Below are 19167 nucleotides of genomic sequence, written 5' to 3'. Positions count from 1 at the left end.
GCCAGTAAAACCCAACCCAGAGTTACAATGTCCTGTGAAGCCAAAAGCACAGCCTCAGAACACCATTATTGCTGCTTTGTGGGATTATGCGCTGGATCCTACAGAATCCAGCCACGGGGGCACTGGGAGGAGGTTGGAGATGAGGAGAACAGAGGGCAAATCCTCACGGAGCCACAGTGTAAACACTGATGCTGGTCCCCATCCTGATTTTGGTATACAGACCCTCATGGGTCTCCCTGCAGTGCCCACTCCCTGCCCGGACACAGGTTAGACAACCTGGCTCAAGGTCATGACTTTAGAAATTCTTTAATTATTTTAGGTTTAAGAAATATTTTAACATGACAAGTCTCAAGGGGTAAATAGACAGTGCTCTCTGTCAGTGCCTGAATCCATCACCTGCACTGGGACATTATCACACCCATCCCAGCAAGAAGCAGGTTTGGAAAAACAGCTGAATCTGTGCCTCAAACCAGTGGCCTTCCTTCCCTGCAAAGGCCACTAGTTTGAGGCAAAGATTCATTTATTTCTAGGAGAGCTGGCAGACACATCCCAGTTGGCATTTCCTTGTGCGTTGGCTGAGCCCTGGCCGGCAACAGCATCCCTGCCCCGCATGCGAAGGAGGGCTCTAAAAAGCAGCACTCGAGCAGGGATCACGCGATTCTGAATGTGAAAACCTCCCTTTTCTCCTTTTATAATTGTTCTTACCAAGGTTCTCTGGCACCTCTATCAATGTGCCATTATACTTGTGGATAACAAGGCAGCAATCGTGTGCAGCATGTTAAGGAGGGTGTTTTTTCCCCTCTGTGGTTCTGTTTGGGGTGAGCGTGGGTGTCAGTGCCAGCCGTGCTGTGGGTCACAGCTCCCTCGTGCTGGTTTGGGTACCAGAGCACAAAGGCAAAGCACTGGCGTGAACTCAGGCACGCAATGGGGTGTTGCTCTAGCAAACACTGTTGTCCTCGCAGGGAAAATCACAGAATTCTAGAATGGTTTGGCTTGGAAAGGACATTAAAAATCATCCAGTTCCAATCCCCGTGCCATGGGTGGGGACAAAATCCCAGCTCCTCTCCTAGCAGTGCTGAGCATTGCTCTGCCAGGCTTTTCAAACCCAACCAAGCAAAATGGGGGGAAACTGAGCTTACAGGCCTTTTTAAGCTAGTAAAATTGTAAATAGATGGAAATTTCAACTTCTTGCTAAATATGTATGATTTGAGCTGTAAATATTATTTTGAATCACTAATTATGGTATTGGGTTTGGCATGTCTGCAACACAGTTAAATTACAGCTGCCACTTTGAATCAGCTGGCTCTGAAACTTAATATTGAAATCGTGGCTTTTAGCACTCATTCCTCTTTGTTTGAAAGGCCTGTCATCTAAAAAATTAAATTAAATGTATTTATTTTATAAATAAAATAATAAAACATAATAAAATTTATTTACATGCAAAGGTACAGCATCCTGAGCAGTGCTCAGGACAGGGTTCCTTCCCTTTTGCCACATTTACAAGGGGGGAAATCCCATAAAATCCATACTAAGCCCCTGGGTTTCCCTGCTGCACAGACAGGGGCTGCTTTGCAGCCAGGATTAGTGTGACTGTAGTTGAAGGATTATTCAGCTTCTTTGCTAGAGCACAGGTCTTAAAATCCAGCAAGAGCTCCTACTAACATAATTGATATACTATAATCATTTAATATAACATTGCTTAAGCCACTATAACTTAATATAATACATATTACATAATAAAATACATAATAAATTAGATATAGATCTAGATACAGATTATATAATCAAACATGCTTGGTGTGGGTTGCTGGCTTTCTTGGCAGGTTGCTTGTAGAAGCTGGACCTGACAGTACAACAGGTATGAGGATTGTCACACACCCAGAAGCTGTTTCTTGGAATAGACTTCAATTGAAACCAAAAATTCACTATGCCTTTATCTGCCTGGCAGAGGAATGCTGAGGAGCACTCATATATTGAGTTTGGGAAAATGTTGGCAAAAGTAACCATCCCCATCCTTTGAGGAGGGGGATAATATGGCTGGAGGGATGAGCAATTGCATCTGCACACTTAAGTACTCCTTAAAATGAGGAATGATCCTGTCTGCAGGGGCTTTTCTCTTCCACCATCCCAGGTCTGCTGCCCCAGCTGGAGCAGCTTTTCTCCCCCCACATCCCATGGCCATTCCTGGGATGGGAGACACTTTTGGATGGGGATGTAAAGAGCTATTGTGCCAGATCCTGCCTCTACAGCTACCCTGCTCTCAGGGGAGGCAGGATCCAGCACAGCAGCTGTGTGAATCATTCCCAGGATAGACAATAAGGATCTCTGGATCTCAAGAGCAAGGCTATAAAGACATCAAGGAAAATATCACATCCTTTTATTTCACACCTTTTATAGTGAGGGGGCTGATGTTTTTTTTTTGCAAACTCAGGCAAGTGTGTACTTGACATCCCAGGGAATTACTCATCCCCTCTACTCTTGGCTTCTAATTAGCAACTAAAGGGGAATATAATAATTAAATATGCCCAAGGTAACGATACTTGGAAACTTTGGGTCACGTTTCAGCCAGGGGAGGCGGCAAGTAGTTGGAGCAGGTGAGTTTGAAGTCTGTGGGAACCTGAAATACACAAAAGGGAAGGAAAGATGTAAGGAAAAAAAAAAAAACAAACAAAGAAAAAGAAAAATAAGAAAACCCAAACTGTACACTGGGAAAGCATTAGATTGTTGAATTAAAATGATGCCTAGAGTTAAGGTGATGCTTAAAGCCTGTCATGCAGTTGCCAGCAGTGTTGGGCAAAGTGAGGGACACCTGGCAAACCCCTTTCTCAGAAGAGTATGCAGGGATGCTGGGCAGCCCCTGACCCACTGGTTTTCTGCTCTCACAGGTGGGGGACAAGGTAAATTCAAGCATTTTTATTTCCCAGCCAAAGCTTTGTTGGTCCTCATCCCCTTCCTTCCCTTGGGGGCTGCAATTCAACCCTCATTAGACCTCGAAGTAATTCCCATTAACATTTATGAGAATTTCATGATCAAAAGAAGAATCAGCCCTTTCATCTTTGAGACATGCCCCAACACATATCACCTGGCCCCAGAAGCCCGTCCTGCCAGGCAGGAGCTCCCACCTTGTGCTGGGGTCTCTCAGGATGCACACTCCAAAACTGTCAGGAACTTTGCAAGGTCAGTTCACCCTCCTGGACCCAGTTCATGGCATCAATTCATCATTTCTTCCTTTCCCTTCTTCCTAAAAAGCAGTAATTAGCAAATCCCCACCCTCTCCTCACTGCTTTTTCAAGGGGAAGGTGATATTGATAGCTCTGTTCCAGATAAGAAATAAGGAGAAAGGGCCAAGCCCTTGCCTGGAGCCATAGGATGAGCCGGCAGTTGAGCCCGACTCATAATCCCGGCTTTGGGAGTCCCAGCCCTAGCGCAGCCGGCTGGGTCACAAGGCGGCTCCCAAAGAGCCCACATCAAAGTGTGCTGCCGGCTTGTGAAAGCGTCCCAGGATTGCACGCCCTGCAATTCCTGCTTAATGGAAATCTGCCCGTCCCCTTCCCACTGCCTGCGGGCCCTCGCTATAGGTGCCTTCCTATGGTTACAGACATGATGTGGGCCAGCAAGTCCCCAAGGAGGGCATTTCCCCAGGAAAATGGGACATGCCACGTCTTTGCTGATGGCTGATATTGGAGAAGCACTAACTGGGATGTATCTTCCTAAAGCTGCCATCAAGGTGCAGCTTCCCAAGAAGATGCGAGGAGAGAGAACAGACAATGAGCTTAGCTAATGTCTGCCACTGAGAGCAGAACAAGTCTTTGCCCCAGTTTTCTGGGAAAAAGAAAGAACTCCTCACAGCCTGAGGTCACCCCACTGATCTGGTTTCACTCCGAAATGTTTCCAGGGTTTTGCCTATGCACTTGGGGAGTGGTTGGGAATGGCTTCCCAGGGCAGACAAGGGGTGATTCACCCTCTTCCTCCTCTGCCAAAGGGCTGGCAAGCGCCAGCAAAATAAAACTACGTCAGCACCTATTTCCCATGTTTCAAACACTTGTTTATAATCAGCAAACAATAACCTGAGATTCGGATCAAAGCCAACCCTGCTTTCTAAGCAGCAATCACTCCAAGGGCTTCCTGCTGGCTTTCAGCACTTGTGTGTGCTGGGTGTTTGCAGGGTACTAAAATATTTTTTATTTTATCTTTTTGGGTTTTAAAGACTGGTCACAGATGGGATACAGTTCCATGTACCTCTGGCAGCTGAGCCCGGGCCAACCGTGGCTCTCCTGCCCAGAGACCAACACAAAGAGGCAGCTGGAGCAGGCAGAGCTGATCTGCCCTTGCTACTGCTGCAGTGTCAGGAGCACCCCTGGGTACCCTCTGTCAGCATCCTACCTGGCAAGCAGTAGGCAATGGTGAGGGCCATGGTACCCCCAGGGACTGTTCCCCAGGGGCTTGGTGCTGTGCCCACATGGGGTTCACAGCTCCCTGTGTCCCTGCCCGCAGTCTGTACCCACTGATCCATGGTGCTTTGCCAGCGGAGCCCCCTGGCTGCCTGGGATGTTGTAACTGGGTGAAAGAGGGGTCACCAAACCCATCACTGCTCCAGAGTGGATGATGAGCCCAGAGCAAGCACTTTGCGGGACATATGCCATGAGAGGCAGACTTGTAGCAGTCTGCAGGGTCTCCCGAAGGTGATGTGGTGGGTAGCTGCACCATGGGCAGCTGGAGGCTAATGCTGGTCCATTATGTGCCTCTGTGTGCCCACAGGTGACTGGAGCCACATGTCCTTCAGCAGAGAGTCAGGCAGACCCGTGCCAGCTCACCTCCACGGGATCTGGCTGCTGTGCCTCTCTCCTCACCTGCTTGGCACCAGACTCGAGTCTCTGCCAGTCATTAGCACCAGCCCTGACACCATCCTGTGGCTTTCAGCAGTCATCTGTAAACACCCCAGGTGTCACAGGAACAGGTGCCTCCAAAACACTGTCCTGCCAGCTTCTTTCTAGGGAGCCCAATCTCGGGGTAATTGCCACAGACATGGCTGAGGAATCCCATGCAGGGGACATGAGAGCCAAGGGGTACAGCTCTGGTGTGGCAAGGGTTGGTGAATAAATTCTGTGCAGGGGTCCTGCCTGTGTTGCTCGGCTCTGGAGAGCAGCATCAGGCCCACTTAAAGGATGAAGAACCCCAGACAAATGGAGGGCAGGGGCCAGAAGGCAAACTGAGGCTGGCAAGACCTTGTCAGGGGGGTTATTTAAACAGCAGAAAGGTGTCCCCAGCTCATCACTGTCACCCCAATCACAGATTGCTTCTGGAGGTGGTCTGATTGGTGTGTGTCTGCCTGATATCCCACTAGTTCAGTCCAATCCCAAATTAATTATAGAATGTATCCCAAATCAATTACAGAATAGACCAGGAGCAGTGTAAGATCTACCAAAGTCCCAGTCCTACATAACCTGCAAGATGCTTTTTTCCTTCATGCAGAGATGAAAGAAGGTAAAAAGGGCTAGGGTCTGACTGAGAACAGATGCTGGAGAGCTTTTCCTGCACCCTGTCCTTTCATGGCAGAGATGGTTCTCTCCCTTTCGTGTGGGCTTCACCTTCCTCCCCCTAGGCTAGAGGAGAGGGACCACTTTGGAGTAGCTACCTATCCCTGTATCCTTGGGCCACCACCAGCTGGGACAAGAGCCAATTTTTGCCTTGGTGGCCAAAGGAAGGCAAAACAGATGCAACAGTGATATTGCTGTTCCCCATTAATCCATCACGACATGGCAGGAAGCATTTCCCTCGGCATATTACTGCACCACAGGAATGCTTGGCTGATTACTTCAGCCAAGGAGCAGAGCAAATGCAAGATCCAGAGGAGATGTTGCCCCTCTGTCATGACACCAACACAGTACTTGGCTGTAGCCAGGGTGGCAGGTGAACATTTGCACATGCGTTTCCCATGTTTGTGTTTCCCCACTCCCACAGGAACAATAACTCTTGGCACATGGCTGGGCCCTGACATCATCTCCTGCCATCACACCCCAGTGCATCAGCAGCAGTGTGACAGTCACACAGCCACAGGGCTGGCATGTCAGGGCACCGACAAGCTGCTCCAGGGTAGAGGAGTTGAGGAAGGGGCCTATTGCCTCTGCCTTTCTTAGGCTTTTCCATACTGATTTCCCACACTGGCCTGGAGAGGCTGGAGGAGACGCTGAGTTGGGGTGCTGGCAATGCTCCCCATCAGGTAACCCAACAAGTTCCCAACAAGCCCAGACAGATGAGTGGTAAAAATACTCCCTGGGTGCCTGTTTTAGCTGGATTAGCATCGACAAACTGCCTCAGCCAGGTACCTCAGGCAAAAGCCCAGCTGGGATAAAACCCCAAAGCAGAGGAGTCTCAGAGCAGGGGGCAGCCAGGATGGGGCATCACTGACGCCAAGGATCACACAGAAACACAGGAATGAGGAGGGATGCTCCACGGCTGACAGTGCCTCCTGCACATGAAGTAGAATGTACCCACACCAAAAATCTCAGCAAGCATCCCAAACCCTCACTGCGCTTTTGAATGGGTGGGTAAAACCCGCTGGAGGAGTTGACCAGGGTGATGGCAGCTCGCCTGCCACTCTCCTCCCCTGCACACCCAGGTAATGGCACACGGAAATTAATTCAGAAGAGTGGGATGGAGCACAGCAGCCAGGAAGGAGACAAAGCCCCGAGGTGCCATGCACGGCGCCGAGGGGACGTGGGTGCCAGTGTCCCGGGGCATTGGGTGGGCACGGCAGGCTCTGGCCAGGCCAGTCCAGCTTGTTGCTACTCCTGCTTGCGGGGAGGGTGTAGGAACCGGAGGACAGGGTCTCAAGCAGGGACTGAATCCCTGTCACCTCATGATGCCAGCTCCCCATCACCCTACTGTGCCAGCTCTGTGAGGAGGGGACTGAGAACTCCCAGCAGTGGTGGATTAGGCAGGGTGGACAGGCACTTCCTGGATTAATGTATCCCCCAAATCAGATTGGCAGATTGATTTTGGCATCAATCAATCAGTCAATTAATCAAGGGCTGGACTGTGGGGGCTCCCTGGGTGCACCCCCTCAGTCCCCAGCCCCATCGAGTGCAGCAACACTCCTCAGACAGGTGTAATCAGAGTGATGAGATCTGGCCGCTCTCTGCACCCCTTCCAGCATCTCAGCAGAGAGGGGTGGTCACCCCGGCAGCCCTCCCTGCTGCCACAGCAGCCCGGGGAGGGGGCGCGGGGGCTGCGGGAGCCTCAGGTCCCGCTGCCCGGGGAGTGAATCAGCAGCGCCCGGGGCAGGAGCCGCGCCGAGCCGTGCGCAGGCTGCAGGGGCGGAGGTTTTGCACTCGCTCTCGCCTGGCCAAGGATAAATAAGAGGCGGCGGCGAGTCCTGCCAAAGCTTCTTCCCGTCGCCCAACGCGTCCGACAGCCCGCACCCAGCCCAGCCAGACATGGACTCTCAGGATTGCCCTTGTGCCACAGGTAAGGCAGCGCTTCCTTCCATCCCGGGGGGCAGCGGGAGCCCCCAGCATCCCAGCGGGAACACCGGCACTCCCGCCCGCCGGCCTCCACCGCCATTCCCCATGTTCTGTCTCGGGAGAGGGCAGCAGCTGAAGTCCTCTCCCAGCACTGCGGTGTCACACTGCGAGCATCTCACTGGAAAGCGGCTGGGAATTCCCCTCTGAGCGAGGCTGAAGCATCGGTGGATGCTCGGAGGGGAGGAAGTGCTGTTCCCCGCGGATGTCTGGGTTTTTGGTATGCCCTCCCACCACCACTTCTCAACCTCTTTTTCTCCTTTTCTTCACGTTTTAGGTGGCACCTGCACCTGCGGAGACAATTGCAAATGCAAAAACTGCAAATGCACATCGTGCAAAAAAGGTAAGAAGGATCTCTGAGCCCCCGGGGGACACAGAAACACTCAGGGGGTTTTCATTACATACCCGTGTATGCACTGAATCAAATCAGTCTTAGCATTGCCAGTGGCGAGTTAATTCCTCACGTATGGCTTTTTCCCCCCAAAGGAGCACAGCGCAAATCCCACCACCTCTCCAGGCAATACAAGTCACTCAGTACCACCTAAACCTGAGCATTCCCCTCAACAGCATCTCAGGCTCAGCACAAGGGGATGCTGGGATGGAAACCAGCACTGGGATTACTTCTGGGTGCTCCCAATGCTGTATACTAAGAGGGTGTGCAAAGAGACGGACTGGGGGAATCCTGGTGAGCCCCCAGGAGTTCCACACTTTCCCCATGCCTCTCAAGTGCCAGCCGTGGCTGCACAAATACCCTGGAAGACACTGCCAAGAATGTGGATGCTGCTAGAAGGGAATGACATGAATACATGGGAGGTCTCCAAAACAGTGAGAGCCCCTGAGCTCCAGCCTGAGACTTCCCAAGAATGTCCTTTAATTTTTTTTTTTTTTTGTCTCTCCCACAGGCTGCTGCTCCTGCTGCCCAGCTGGATGTGCCAAGTGTGCACAGGGCTGCGTCTGCAAGGGGCCCCCCTCTGCCAAGTGCAGCTGCTGCAAATAGGGGACCCCTGGCTGCACATCTGGGGGTGATGCACATCTGGGGGGCCAAAGAAGAATAACCTTATTGTGTATGTTGGTTGTCTTTTTTTATATATGTGTTCAGATTTCTTTCGTGTTTGTCACTTTGACATGTAATAAGCTACCTAAATAAAGTGATATGTATGTAAAGGCCCATAAGGAACTTGGCACTTCTGTTGGGTGCGGCATTTTCCCTGGGGAGCGGGAGGACAGTGCATGTGGGAGGTCATGGCAAAGAGCCTGTGTCTTATTTTTGCTCCTGTCTTCTAATCTTGGCTCTGCTTTCCCTACCAGTAGTTCTGACTCTTGTTTTAACACTTTCCCTACACAACAGGGGATTTTCCCCCCACACACACTCTCTTGTTACCCAGGGGCAAATCCCATGCTGTCTTCTCCACCAGAGATCCTCAGGGCTAATAAGTAGCTTGTTATTACAAGCTTTCACTGTAATAACCACCCCAGCCCTGCCCATTTCCAGGGGGAATGTTTCCATGGCAGGTGGGGTGGCAGAGAAACAGGTTTAGTTTTCTTCCTGGCAGTTCAGTTGAACTGGCTGGAAGAACCAGGTTGCTTATCCCCCTGCCAGCATGGCTGGGTGCTCCTGCGGAGCCTCAGGTGACCTGGCTCCCCACCATGGGGTGCAGTGCACATAATGGGGTGTGATTTCCCACAATAGGGTGCACAGCCTGCAACAGGGTTCAGTCCTGGGATGGGACATGATGCCCAAACCAGAGTGTGATTCCCACTGTGGTTTGCAATGCCCACACCAAGATCCCAATGATGGGATGTGATGGGGTGCGATGCCTGTGATGGGGCAGAATGCCCACAATGGGATGGATGCCTATGCCAGGGTGCAAAGCCCACAATGGGATGTGATGCCCACGATGCCCGTGTCAGGGTGTGATGCTCACTCTGCCCAAGCACAGCCATGCTGCTGCCAGAATGCTGCACCCCAGGTGCCACGTGCCACCCTGCTGCTTCCCAGGAACATGACAGGTTCTGCCTGTCCCTGCACTCCTCAAATGCAGCCGTTCATGGCAAATTTTTAGGTAAAAAACCTTTCCTGACCCACCCAGTCACCACCCCAGGACTCAGCCAGGGATTTGGCACAGCCTACAGCACAGCACTCCTGCCCATGGGCTGCTCACAGTGCCAATCCCTAGGGGATACCCCTTTGTCACACTGTATTAGGAACGGCAAAATGACAACATGCACTCTCTAGCTTTGGTTGCAAAAGAGAGCAAGTTTTATTCTTCCAGATCTTCTTTTACAGACGGTTCCAAGAGGGTCTGAAAAGGTAAAACTCTCATTGGTCAGGAAACTAACACATCACCATCATTGGTCACTTAGGAACAACAACCCTTGACTGTTTCTTACAAGTAAACAACAAGGCGACAAACAACATCTGCAAAGGTTGTTTTCCCTCTCCAAGGACTGTTTGGATTCCTCCTTATAATTTCTCAGTCCAGAGTGAGAATGTTGTGTGACTTAGTTTCATACAGGCTCAAGCTAATGCCTGAAGCCTAAAAATCTCTTACTTGACCATTGTCAGTTCCCACACCCCTTTGCTCCAGGAGGGCACCTTCCTCAGGGATCCCCTGAGAAGTCACCATCACCCCACACTTCTGACGGATGCAAAGGCCACTCCTATGTCAGCTGAATTTAGGCAGGGCAGGCACGTGGCAGACATGGAGCAATCACACTAAACTCTGCTCGGCAAAGAGCAGGGTTATCTTTATTCCTCCCAACCCAGAGAGATGGAAGTGCCAACCATACAAAAACCTCATTGATGAGCTCACAACAAGAGTGAAAGAGAGGTTGCTAATGGGATTTATCACCAAACATGTGGTTTAACCAGCAAAGCTCATACAATCAGTCTGGCTTTGCCGGCCGCTGTGGGTTTGCATTGGTCCTGCCCCATGGCTCTGTGCTGTGCCCATCCCTGTGTCCCATGGCAGTATGATGGAGAGCAGCTGCCAGATGCTGTCCCCTGCCTCCAGGGGAAGTGGTGGGGGTGAGGAGGGCAGGGGGGGTGGGCAGACAGAGGTTCCAATATACCAGCTCTGAGCGCTGAGACCCATGCTGGGCAGCTTCAGCTCTGCTGCTCACTTTATGACTGTTATAAAACCAGAGTTGGACCTGGCACTCCTCTTACATGGGAACAGACCTTGGGTTTAACTACTCCACGCCCTAGGAAATTGGAATACCTGCAGTAAGGCCCCTCTGAGCTCTCCTCTCCCCACTGATGTCTGGCATGGCCTTTCTGAAAGCCCATGGCTCAGGGGATACTCATTCATTCCTCCCCATTCTGCTTGCAGGATGACCTCACTATTTATTGGAAATGCTCAGATTGGGAAATCAGGCATTTTCCAGGCTCTTTTCCCATCACAGCTTCACCTACAGTACTGTGGGGATATTGTGCTGCCTTTTCCCGCTCACAATGACATGGGCCCAGGACAATGTGTCCCAGGACTCAGCACAGCCCCCCTATATTCAGGATTCCTAACAATCTGGGAATTCCCCTGCTTTCCCTGCAGCTTTGACCCTGCACAGTCATCCCTCACTTTTGGCATGGCCCCATGCAGGGGTGCACGATCCCATTTTGGGTGGTTGGGGCTCTCTTTTCCTTGACCACAGGTGCAGCAGAACCCGCCCTGCTGGAGGGGTGCAGCACATTCCCGAAGCACTGCGCTGGGGGTGTCCGGGAGGGAAGTTATTTCACAATCCCTGTTTATGTGCAGTGACACCACACGTGCTCGGTAATTCCACCTCTCCTCCTTCCCGCTCAGCCAGTGGCGTGTGCAATGCCTGCTGGCTTCGCCTCGCTGCTGCTGGCAAACACTGCCAGGAAAAATCAACTCCGTGCTTTTCCAAACAAGCACGAGCTGTTCCCTGGCACAACCACCCTGGGTCACTCGTCCTCTCCTGGTCCTACAGCCCACTGGTCCAGGCTCCACAGGGATGGACCCTGTCTACAGCACCGGCTCTGAACCCACACTTGCCCCATCTGTGGCACCACCAAGAGCAGGGGGTGCAGGCATGGGGACAGCCTGGTCCTGGCCCAGCCACTGTTTTCCATGCTGGATGTTGAACTGGCCACGGGTACGCACAAGGTGGTGGAAGCCAGTTGGCACATAAACCCTGTGACAAGGTGGAAAACTCACAGGGATGAGAAAGTGATTCCCAACAGCTCCCAGCTGGTAATGCCAAGCTATCACACTGCATCCCCGTGCTCACCCTGGGAACTGCATGAAACTCTGCCTAGGGAGGTTTAGATAGGGTACTAGGAAAATGTTCTTTACCCAGAAGGTAGTTGGGCCCCGGAACAGACTCCCCAGGGAAGTGGTCACTGCACCAAGCCTGACAGAACTTAGGAAGTTTTCAGACAACACACTCAGGCACATGGTGTGCTTTTTGGAGTTGTCCTGCACAGGTTCAGGAGTTGGACTCGATGATCTTTGTGGATCTCTTCTATCTCAGGGTGTTCTGTGATTTCACCCCTCCTGGGAGGCCATCTGAACACTCCAGCCCCACGGGGGCTGCCCAGGGCCATCCCACTCTCCAGTGGGGTGCTGAAACAGTCAGTCTCATCCTCAGGGACAGCCGCAGGCACCCCTGGGTGTCCCAGCTGGACATGCTGGGTGTCCCAGCGCTGGACATGCGGGGCTGCGCCACGGGGCCGTCCGAAGTGTGCAGGACCTGGTGGCAGTGCCAAGCCAGCGCTGTTACCCCCACACCCCGCGCATTTCAGCGTCTCGGTCCCTCGGAGTGCAGCATCCTGCCGGGGAGGGGCGTGCAGGTGCGACACCCCTGCAGCGGGCTGGGAGCGGGGTGGGCGAGCAGGTCCGTGACCCGGGTAAGCACGGCACGGCCCCGGGGTGAGCATGGCCCCAGGGTAGGGCTCGGACCTCGGTGAGCACAGTACGGCCCCGGGGGGAGCCCCGCGGTGACCACGGCCCGAGAGTGAGCTCGGCCCCGGAGTAGGACACGGCCCCGGGGTGAGCACGGCACGGCCCCGGGGGTGAGCACGGCCCCGGGTTGAGCACGGCACGGCACCGCCCCCGGTGAGCACGGCCCCGGGGTGAGCACGGCCCCGGGGTGAGCACGGCCCCGGGGTGAGCACGGCCCCGGGGTAAGCACGGCACGGCCCCGGGGGTGAGCACGGCCCCGGGGGTGGGCACGGCCCCGGGGGTGAGCACGGCCCCGGGGTGAGCACGGCACGGCACCGCCCCCGGTGAGCACGGCCCCGGTGCCGGCCCCGCTGCACCGTGCGCAGCGCCAGCACCGCCCCGCGTCCTACCCCATAAATAGCGGGCGGCCGGCTCTGGTGTGCACCGCTGGCAGCCCTACCTGACCGAGCCGAACCGAGCCGAGCTAGAGTGAGCTGAGCTAAACCGAGCCGAACGGAGCCATGGACCCCCAGGACTGCACGTGTGCCGCCGGTAAGTGCCCCGTCCTGTCCCGGCTGACTCCCGCCTAACTCCCGGCTGCCTGACTCCCGGCTGATCCCGCTCTCCTTCCCTCGCTCCCCAGGTGACTCCTGCTCCTGCGCCGGGTCCTGCAAGTGCAAGAACTGCCGCTGCCGGAGCTGCCGCAAGAGTGAGTGGGGGGCTCAGGGAGGGGAGACCAGGCCTTGTCTTTGAAGGGAGCTGCCACTGCCCTGTGGGACACCCATGGGCACCTCTCTGCTCCGTTGGGAAACTTTGTATTGTGGGACTCCCTGGGCACCTAGCTGCTCCATAGTGGAGCCCCTCCTTGCCCTGTGGGACTCCACGGACACCTTCCTATTCAACAAGGGAACTCTTTCTTGCTCTGTCGGACCCAGTGGGGACCTCTCAACTCTTGCCCTGTAGACAACCCCTCTTGCCGTGTCGGTCCCGTATGGAGATCCCACCACTCCCTCTCTTGCCCTGTCGGACCCTCATGGGATCCTTCCCTCTTCCCCTGGCCCATTGAGACACACACGCACCCTCCCCTCTGGGGTGCTGTCCCTGCCCTGTAGGACCCTCATGGAGAACTCAAACCCACTGGGATCATCAGCCTGCTCATGCAGAGGTGTTTCCCACTCTCCATCGGGTCCCTCTGCCTTATAGAACCCCAGTCCCTTCCGCCGACCTCCTAATTCTTGTGTCCCTTCCCTTCCCCAGGCTGCTGCTCCTGCTGCCCCGCGAGCTGCAGCAACTGCGCCAAGGGCTGCGTGTGCAAGGAACCGACCAGCAGCAAGTGCAGCTGCTGCCACTGAGCCGCTCGCCTCTGCCTGTAAATAGTCGGCACGCTTCGGTGACAGGGGGGTGGGGGACACAGAAAAAAAATATTTTTTTGTTGGTTTTTTTCATGTTTTGTATTTTCTGTACCAGCGGTGAAACTGGATGGAAATAAAGGAGTTTGTCTGGAGGTACGAGTGCTGCTGTGGCGCTGGGTTGGAGGCTGAGCATTTTCACCATTTGGAATACTTGTGTGGGAATTGTCGCTGCGGGGTGGGAGAGGGCTGACAAACACCCCCGTGTCCTTCCCTAAGTGGGCTCTGCACCTCCTTAAAGGGAGAAAAGGAGCTTCACAGGGCACAGGATTGACCTCATCCTACATGGTGGGGTTCCTCTGGGAATCTTTAAGGTGCTGGTATCCTAGGGAGGACAGGTTACACACCCAGAGGTGTGGGCAAGCAATGGAAGGAGAGGCTCTAGTCCCGTCCAGCCTTTCTTTTGCTTCATGGCAGGTGCCTCTGCACCACGCTTGGGGCTTCCTTTGGGGGAAAAATCTTATGGAAGCAAGCAGGGTGGGTGGGAAGGTGATGTGTGCCAGCAAGATGCCTGCCCTGAGCTGCTGCTGGATAGCACTTGCACGAATTCTAGTGGGGACAAACCTCCCTTCCTCAAGAGCTCATGCTTTGCAAACCCCAACCCATTGCAGAGCAGATCCATCCCCAAAGGGATGTGTTCCCTGTAGCCTCCCCGTGCCAAATACTGGAGCTACATTGCCTGGTTCCTGCTGTGGGCAAAACCTCCAAGCAGATTTTTCCAGCTCATTTTTGGGAAGCACCTTGCTTAAAGCTGCAATCACCTCCAGTTGCAGGAGGGCATGTAACCATAGCCATGAATGCAGTGCTTGGCTGCTTGGATTTGGGGTGGCTGCTGGGATGGGGGAGGGAGGGCAGTGAGAAGATGCATGGGATGTGTTTTTCTTCCGAAAGTCTCTGCCAAGTGAAAGAGTCGTTTTTTAGGCAGCTGCTTGCTCATACACGTCTCCTGGGTGTGCCCCACCACAGATGTAAGTTGCCACCTCTGCTATCCTCGCCTGTTTTGTGCCTCTTCAGGCAAAGGGACAGTTCTGCCTGGCAGGAAAATCTGCAGTCCCTGGTGACAAGGCACCAGGGACAAGAGAAATTTAAAAAACAGCAAAACTGCTCACTTGGGTACCCACATAGTCCTTTCTGCTAAGCTGGGCAGCACGAGGTGGGGTGTCTGCACAGTGGGAGCATTTCCAGGGATGGTTCAGGCGTCCAGGACGATCCCGGCTCACCCTTCCCTCGAAGTCTGCCCATCTTCAGCACGTGGCTCTGCAGGGGGTGCCCAGACTGCTCATCACCCAGATTTGTCAGTGAGAAAAGCAACGCCAAGCTCAGCACCTATTTGCCTTTTAAATGTGTTGCCTTATTGCATCAGCGTGTCTGCCTAAGCAGTCTCCCAGCATTGCTTGTTGCAACAGAGGTGTGGTGCTGGAAATGGGTTTTAAGGGTCTGCCCTGCCCTAAATGTATTTAAAAAACAATTCCATGGGAAGACGCTTTGCTGGAAGACTGGCGTGGCTCTCCTGGTGGAGCCATATGAAACAAGACTGCGACCCCGGCCACTGTAGCCGAGGGGCTGCAGCCTGAGCCCCCGGGGCCAGGTACCTGCATCCTGCACCAGAAACAAAGCCGGGCGCGGATGGAGCTTCCCCTCACAGGAAGCGCCCCAGGCATCAACCTCTCCCCGTTCCCAGCAGTGTGCCAGGGTGGGACGTGGGCACACACCTCTGCATCCTGCCGGTGCCAGCCTGCCCTGCCTGCTCCTGGTTCTGATTGCACGCCCGTCTGGCAGAGACCCTCAGCCTTGGTGCCCTTTCAGCCTCCCCAGGAGGGATTTGGAGCGAGGAAAGCCACAGGACCAGCGGAGTGGGTTCAGAAACCCCTGTGAGGAGCCGGTCAGGGATATACCCAGTGCCTGCCCTTGCCTGTAGCTGCTCTCAGTGAGGTGGGTGGGGTCTTTCTGGTCCTCTCAGGAGTATTTTCTATTAGAAAAAGGTACTTTTTGATGAAGCAGGAAGTGTTCTCGGTCTGTGGACAGCTCTGTATAGTGGGAGGGTAAGGGCAGCCTTTCCTTGATCCAAGAGACTGATGTGCTTTATCCAGCCCCGCGAAGAAAAGCCCAGCTCAGTTCGCCAACTTTTGAGGTGACCATGCATCCCCTCTGGGGACCCAGGGCAGGGGGATCCTGGGCGCACTCCCAGATGAGCAGCCCTGCAGCTGCTCACGGGGCTGCATTCAGTTCTGCTTTTTCTGGCTGTGTGTGAATCCTAGGGGCACGATGGATGTCCGTGACCCTGCGAGGCGCTGACACACACCACGTGCAGCAGGGACACGTGCCCTGTGCAGCAAGGATGTGCGCTCTGTGCAGAGGAGTGATGCACTGTGTGCAGAGGAGACGAGCACCCTGCGCACACCCCAGGAACCTCTGTGCCGAGGGGACATCGTCCTGTGCCGAGGGGACAAGCGCTGTGTGCACAGGGGATATGCACCCAGTGCAGAGTAAACACACCTTGTGCAGAGGCGGCAGGAACGTGTGCACAGGGGAAATAACACCATGCCCTCAGGGCACAGGCACCCAGGGCAGAGGGGAAATGGACCCAGTTCGGAGGAGAAAACACAGTCACAGAATTGTTGGAAAGGTTGGAAAATCCCTTTAAGGTCATCGAGTTCAGCTGCTACCCAAGCAGTGCTAAACCCACCCCTAAACCAAGTGATACATCTACATGTTTTTAAAATCGCTGCAGGGGTGGTGTCTCCACTGCTTTCCTAGACAGCCTGTTCCAGTGCTTGACAACACTTTCAGTGAAGTATTTTGACTAATACCCGGTCTGAAATATCCGTGGCACAGAGATGAGAAGCACCCTATGCTCATGAGATGGGCACCCAGTATGGAGGGTACAGGTATCTGATGCAGAGGGGACAGCTCCCGGCGCATCCCGGCAAGGGAAGAGGCGCCCTGCGCTCCCAGTGTAGAGGGACGGGCACCCACAGAGGGGACAGCACCCCGTGCCCCCTGTGCAGAGGTCCCGAGTCTCGCCCCAGGAATGGCTCTCCCGGGCGGCTCCGCTCCCGGTGCCGCCGAGCCCTTCCACAGGGATCTGCTGCCACCTGCCTGCCCGCAGCACCACCGCCCGCCCGGCCCCGGCTCCCTGCCTGTTCCCGCTTCCCTCGGTCCCTGCCTGGGTCTGCTCCTGCCCGGTCCCGGTCCCTTGGGACGGCTGTTTCCCCATCCCGCCCCGGAGGGCACCAGAGCCGGTCTCCGGGCGGAGCAGGACTTTCCTCGCTCTGGAAAGGTGCCCCGGGAGCCTGGAAGGGCTCAGTGAGAGCCGGGGTGCTACTGTCGCCCTACCAAGGCACCCATCCCATCAGGACACCCATCATACCAGGACAACCGTCCCACCAAGGCATCTTTCCTACCAGGGCATGCATTCCACCAGGGCATCCTGCCGGGGACAAGTGCTCCCCTCAAACTGGAGCGACAAGCAAGAACGTACCCTGACCTCCTGCACGCACTTGGCAATGAGGAGGAGAGAGTACAGCCTGTGCCAGCACTGCCTCTGGCCTGGGGACTGCTTTTTACACGGGAAAATTGGGAAATAGGGACTGTATTAATGAGGAAATCTGTTCAGCTTTGAAGGTTTGATGGATGATGTTCTGGAACAATAGCAAGGTCCAGACATCATCTCTTACACAAGCAGGCTGTCACCTTTCGCGTCCAAGAAATTCCGAGTTCCCAGATTCTGCCTGACAAATCCTGTGTAATTGGCAGTATCTCTTTTTGGGCTATCGTGTGTGTGCCCAAGAGGCGACCAAACACAGTGCACCCCTCTACACCCTCCAGACACCATTGTACAGGTGATGGTTAGAGTACCTTCTGGCTGTGAGTTTGTTTGCTAGTATTTGGCCATAGAAGGTAAAATCGGGATGAATTCATTATCCTCATTTTACCTCCCAAGGAATCAGCTCACAGATGGGGTTTGCCAGCAAGAGTCAGCGCTGACTAAGAAAGGAGAGGGAGACTAGAGAGGAACAACCCCATGCACGTTTCTGTCTGTATATCTCTTATTTCGGTGATTGCGGCGCGCGCAGCGCGGGGCGGCGGGATGCAGCCTCGAACCCACGGCCTCCAGAGGCAGCCGCCCCCCCACATTCGGTCCGCGCCCCCCTCGGCGCGCCTCGGTACAGTTGTTCTCGCGAGGGGGCGGGAACCGGCACGCGGCGGAGAGCGGCGGCTGGGCCAATAGAAGCACGGGGCTCCGGGACGCGCCGCGGCTCGGCCAATGGGAGCGCGGGGAAGGACGAGAGGGCAGCCAATGGGGGAGCGCGGCGCGGGCACGGCGGGCGCGGCGGGCGGCGTGCAGCGCAGGTGAGGTGAGGGCGCCGCGCGGGCGGGCCGGGGCTCGGCGTCCGTCCGCCTCTTTCTCTCGCTTCTTCCCCGTCTCCGGTGCTTGCTGCCTGCTCCTCCCCGCGTCCGGAGTCCCCGGCAGCTGCCCCCGCCCATGGCTTCCTCTGTGGCCCTGCAGGCCGCTGCGGCGGGAGGCTGGCTGGGAGCGCTCCGGGCCTCCTCGTGGGGCTCTCCCGGAAGCTGCTGCTGTCAGTAACCCGCGCTAAAGCAGCGGGGCCGGCTGTGGATGCGCGAGGAGGGCTCTGTTCTTCCGCTTTGTGCTGGTCGGCAGTACCAAGCCCGGCTGTAGAAGGGGAATTTAGTGTTTAACCAAAGTGCAATGTTGGTGCTTCAGGAAGCAGAAGTTGGTTGTCTGGGAAGGTTTCAGGAGGACGGGTTTGTGTATGTGTGTGTTTTGGTGTCTACTTCGAGTTCTGTGCATGGGGGTCGTTCTTCCCCGCTGTGGGTTTGCTGGTTGGTTCCTAGGAATTCATAGAATATTAAGGGATTGGAAAGAACTTCAAAGCTTATCTTTCCACCCTCCCTACCATAGGCAGGGACACCTTCTGCTAGAGCAGGTTGCTCAAGGCATTATCCAACTTGGCCTTGAACACTGCCAAAGATGGGGCAGTCACAACCTTCCAGGGCAATGTGTGCCAGTGTCTCACCACCTTCACTGTAAAAAATTTCTTCCTAAATCTAAATTTCCCCTCTTTCAATGATTATCTATTACTCCTTGTCCTATCACTACAGTTCCTGACAAAGAGTCCCTCTCTGGCTTTACTGTAGGGACCCCTTCAGATACTGGGAGAATATATGAACAGTAATGATTGAGTGAGTGGAAGGGCTTGAATTAAAGTCCAGGTGCAAAAAATGGCTGCTTTTTTTCTCCTGCAGTTTGGTCATGTTCTAGGACAATAGTTATGGTATGGAGAGCTAAGGTGATAGAAAGGAACACCGGTT

General features: G+C 54.5%; 3 protein-coding genes across 6 annotated transcripts in view; all 3 read left to right on the top strand.

Annotated features, from left to right (window-relative positions):
• The first annotated feature begins 7313 nt into the window (after positions 1-7313).
• LOC148183150 (metallothionein-1) lies at positions 7314-8693 on the top strand. The gene is made up of 3 exons (XM_088062228.1): positions 7314-7467; positions 7798-7863; positions 8423-8693. Exons 1-3 carry the CDS (start codon positions 7437-7439, stop codon positions 8515-8517), a joined length of 192 nt encoding a protein of 63 aa, XP_087918354.1. The 5' UTR covers positions 7314-7436; the 3' UTR covers positions 8518-8693.
• A 4127-nt stretch (positions 8694-12820) lies between these two features.
• On the top strand, positions 12821-13928 carry LOC148183149 (metallothionein-2). Its single transcript, XM_088062227.1, has 3 exons — positions 12821-12976; positions 13068-13133; positions 13682-13928. Exons 1-3 carry the CDS (start codon positions 12946-12948, stop codon positions 13774-13776), a joined length of 192 nt encoding a protein of 63 aa, XP_087918353.1. The 5' UTR covers positions 12821-12945; the 3' UTR covers positions 13777-13928.
• Positions 13929-18140: 4212 nt separating this feature from the next.
• The window catches only part of NUP93 (nucleoporin 93), a 78174-nt gene continuing 77147 nt past the window's right edge, over positions 18141-19167 (top strand). Inside the window, exon 1 of one of the 4 annotated variants that reach the window (XM_088062183.1) lies at positions 18141-18186. The gene's annotated coding sequence lies outside the window, so the exon portion shown is untranslated. The other 3 variants (XM_088062185.1, XM_088062186.1, XM_088062184.1) reach the window with 3 other exon arrangements.

This window comes from Pseudopodoces humilis, chromosome 14, assembly GCF_049639895.1.
Source record: "Pseudopodoces humilis isolate 2021_Gansu_Grassland_sample_001 chromosome 14, ASM4963989v1, whole genome shotgun sequence".
Classification (NCBI taxonomy): Eukaryota; Metazoa; Chordata; class Aves; order Passeriformes; family Paridae; genus Pseudopodoces; species Pseudopodoces humilis.
The sequence above is the reverse complement of the archived record's forward strand: the minus strand, read 5'-3'. Positions and strand labels throughout refer to the sequence as shown.

What these genes read in the sequence shown, in the direction of transcription:
- LOC148183149 (XM_088062227.1), top strand. Translation starts at nt 12,946, where the DNA reads ATGGACCCCCAGGACTGCACGTGTGCCGCCG. An exon ending in GGACTGCACGTGTGCCGCCG is followed by an intron (nt 12,977 to 13,067) that starts GTAAGTGCCCCG and finishes CTCGCTCCCCAG; the next exon opens with GTGACTCCTGCTCCTGCGCC. An exon ending in CTGCCGGAGCTGCCGCAAGA is followed by an intron (nt 13,134 to 13,681) that starts GTGAGTGGGGGG and finishes TCCCTTCCCCAG; the next exon opens with GCTGCTGCTCCTGCTGCCCC.
- LOC148183150 (XM_088062228.1), top strand. Translation starts at nt 7,437, where the DNA reads ATGGACTCTCAGGATTGCCCTTGTGCCACAG. An exon ending in GGATTGCCCTTGTGCCACAG is followed by an intron (nt 7,468 to 7,797) that starts GTAAGGCAGCGC and finishes TTCACGTTTTAG; the next exon opens with GTGGCACCTGCACCTGCGGA. An exon ending in ATGCACATCGTGCAAAAAAG is followed by an intron (nt 7,864 to 8,422) that starts GTAAGAAGGATC and finishes TCTCTCCCACAG; the next exon opens with GCTGCTGCTCCTGCTGCCCA.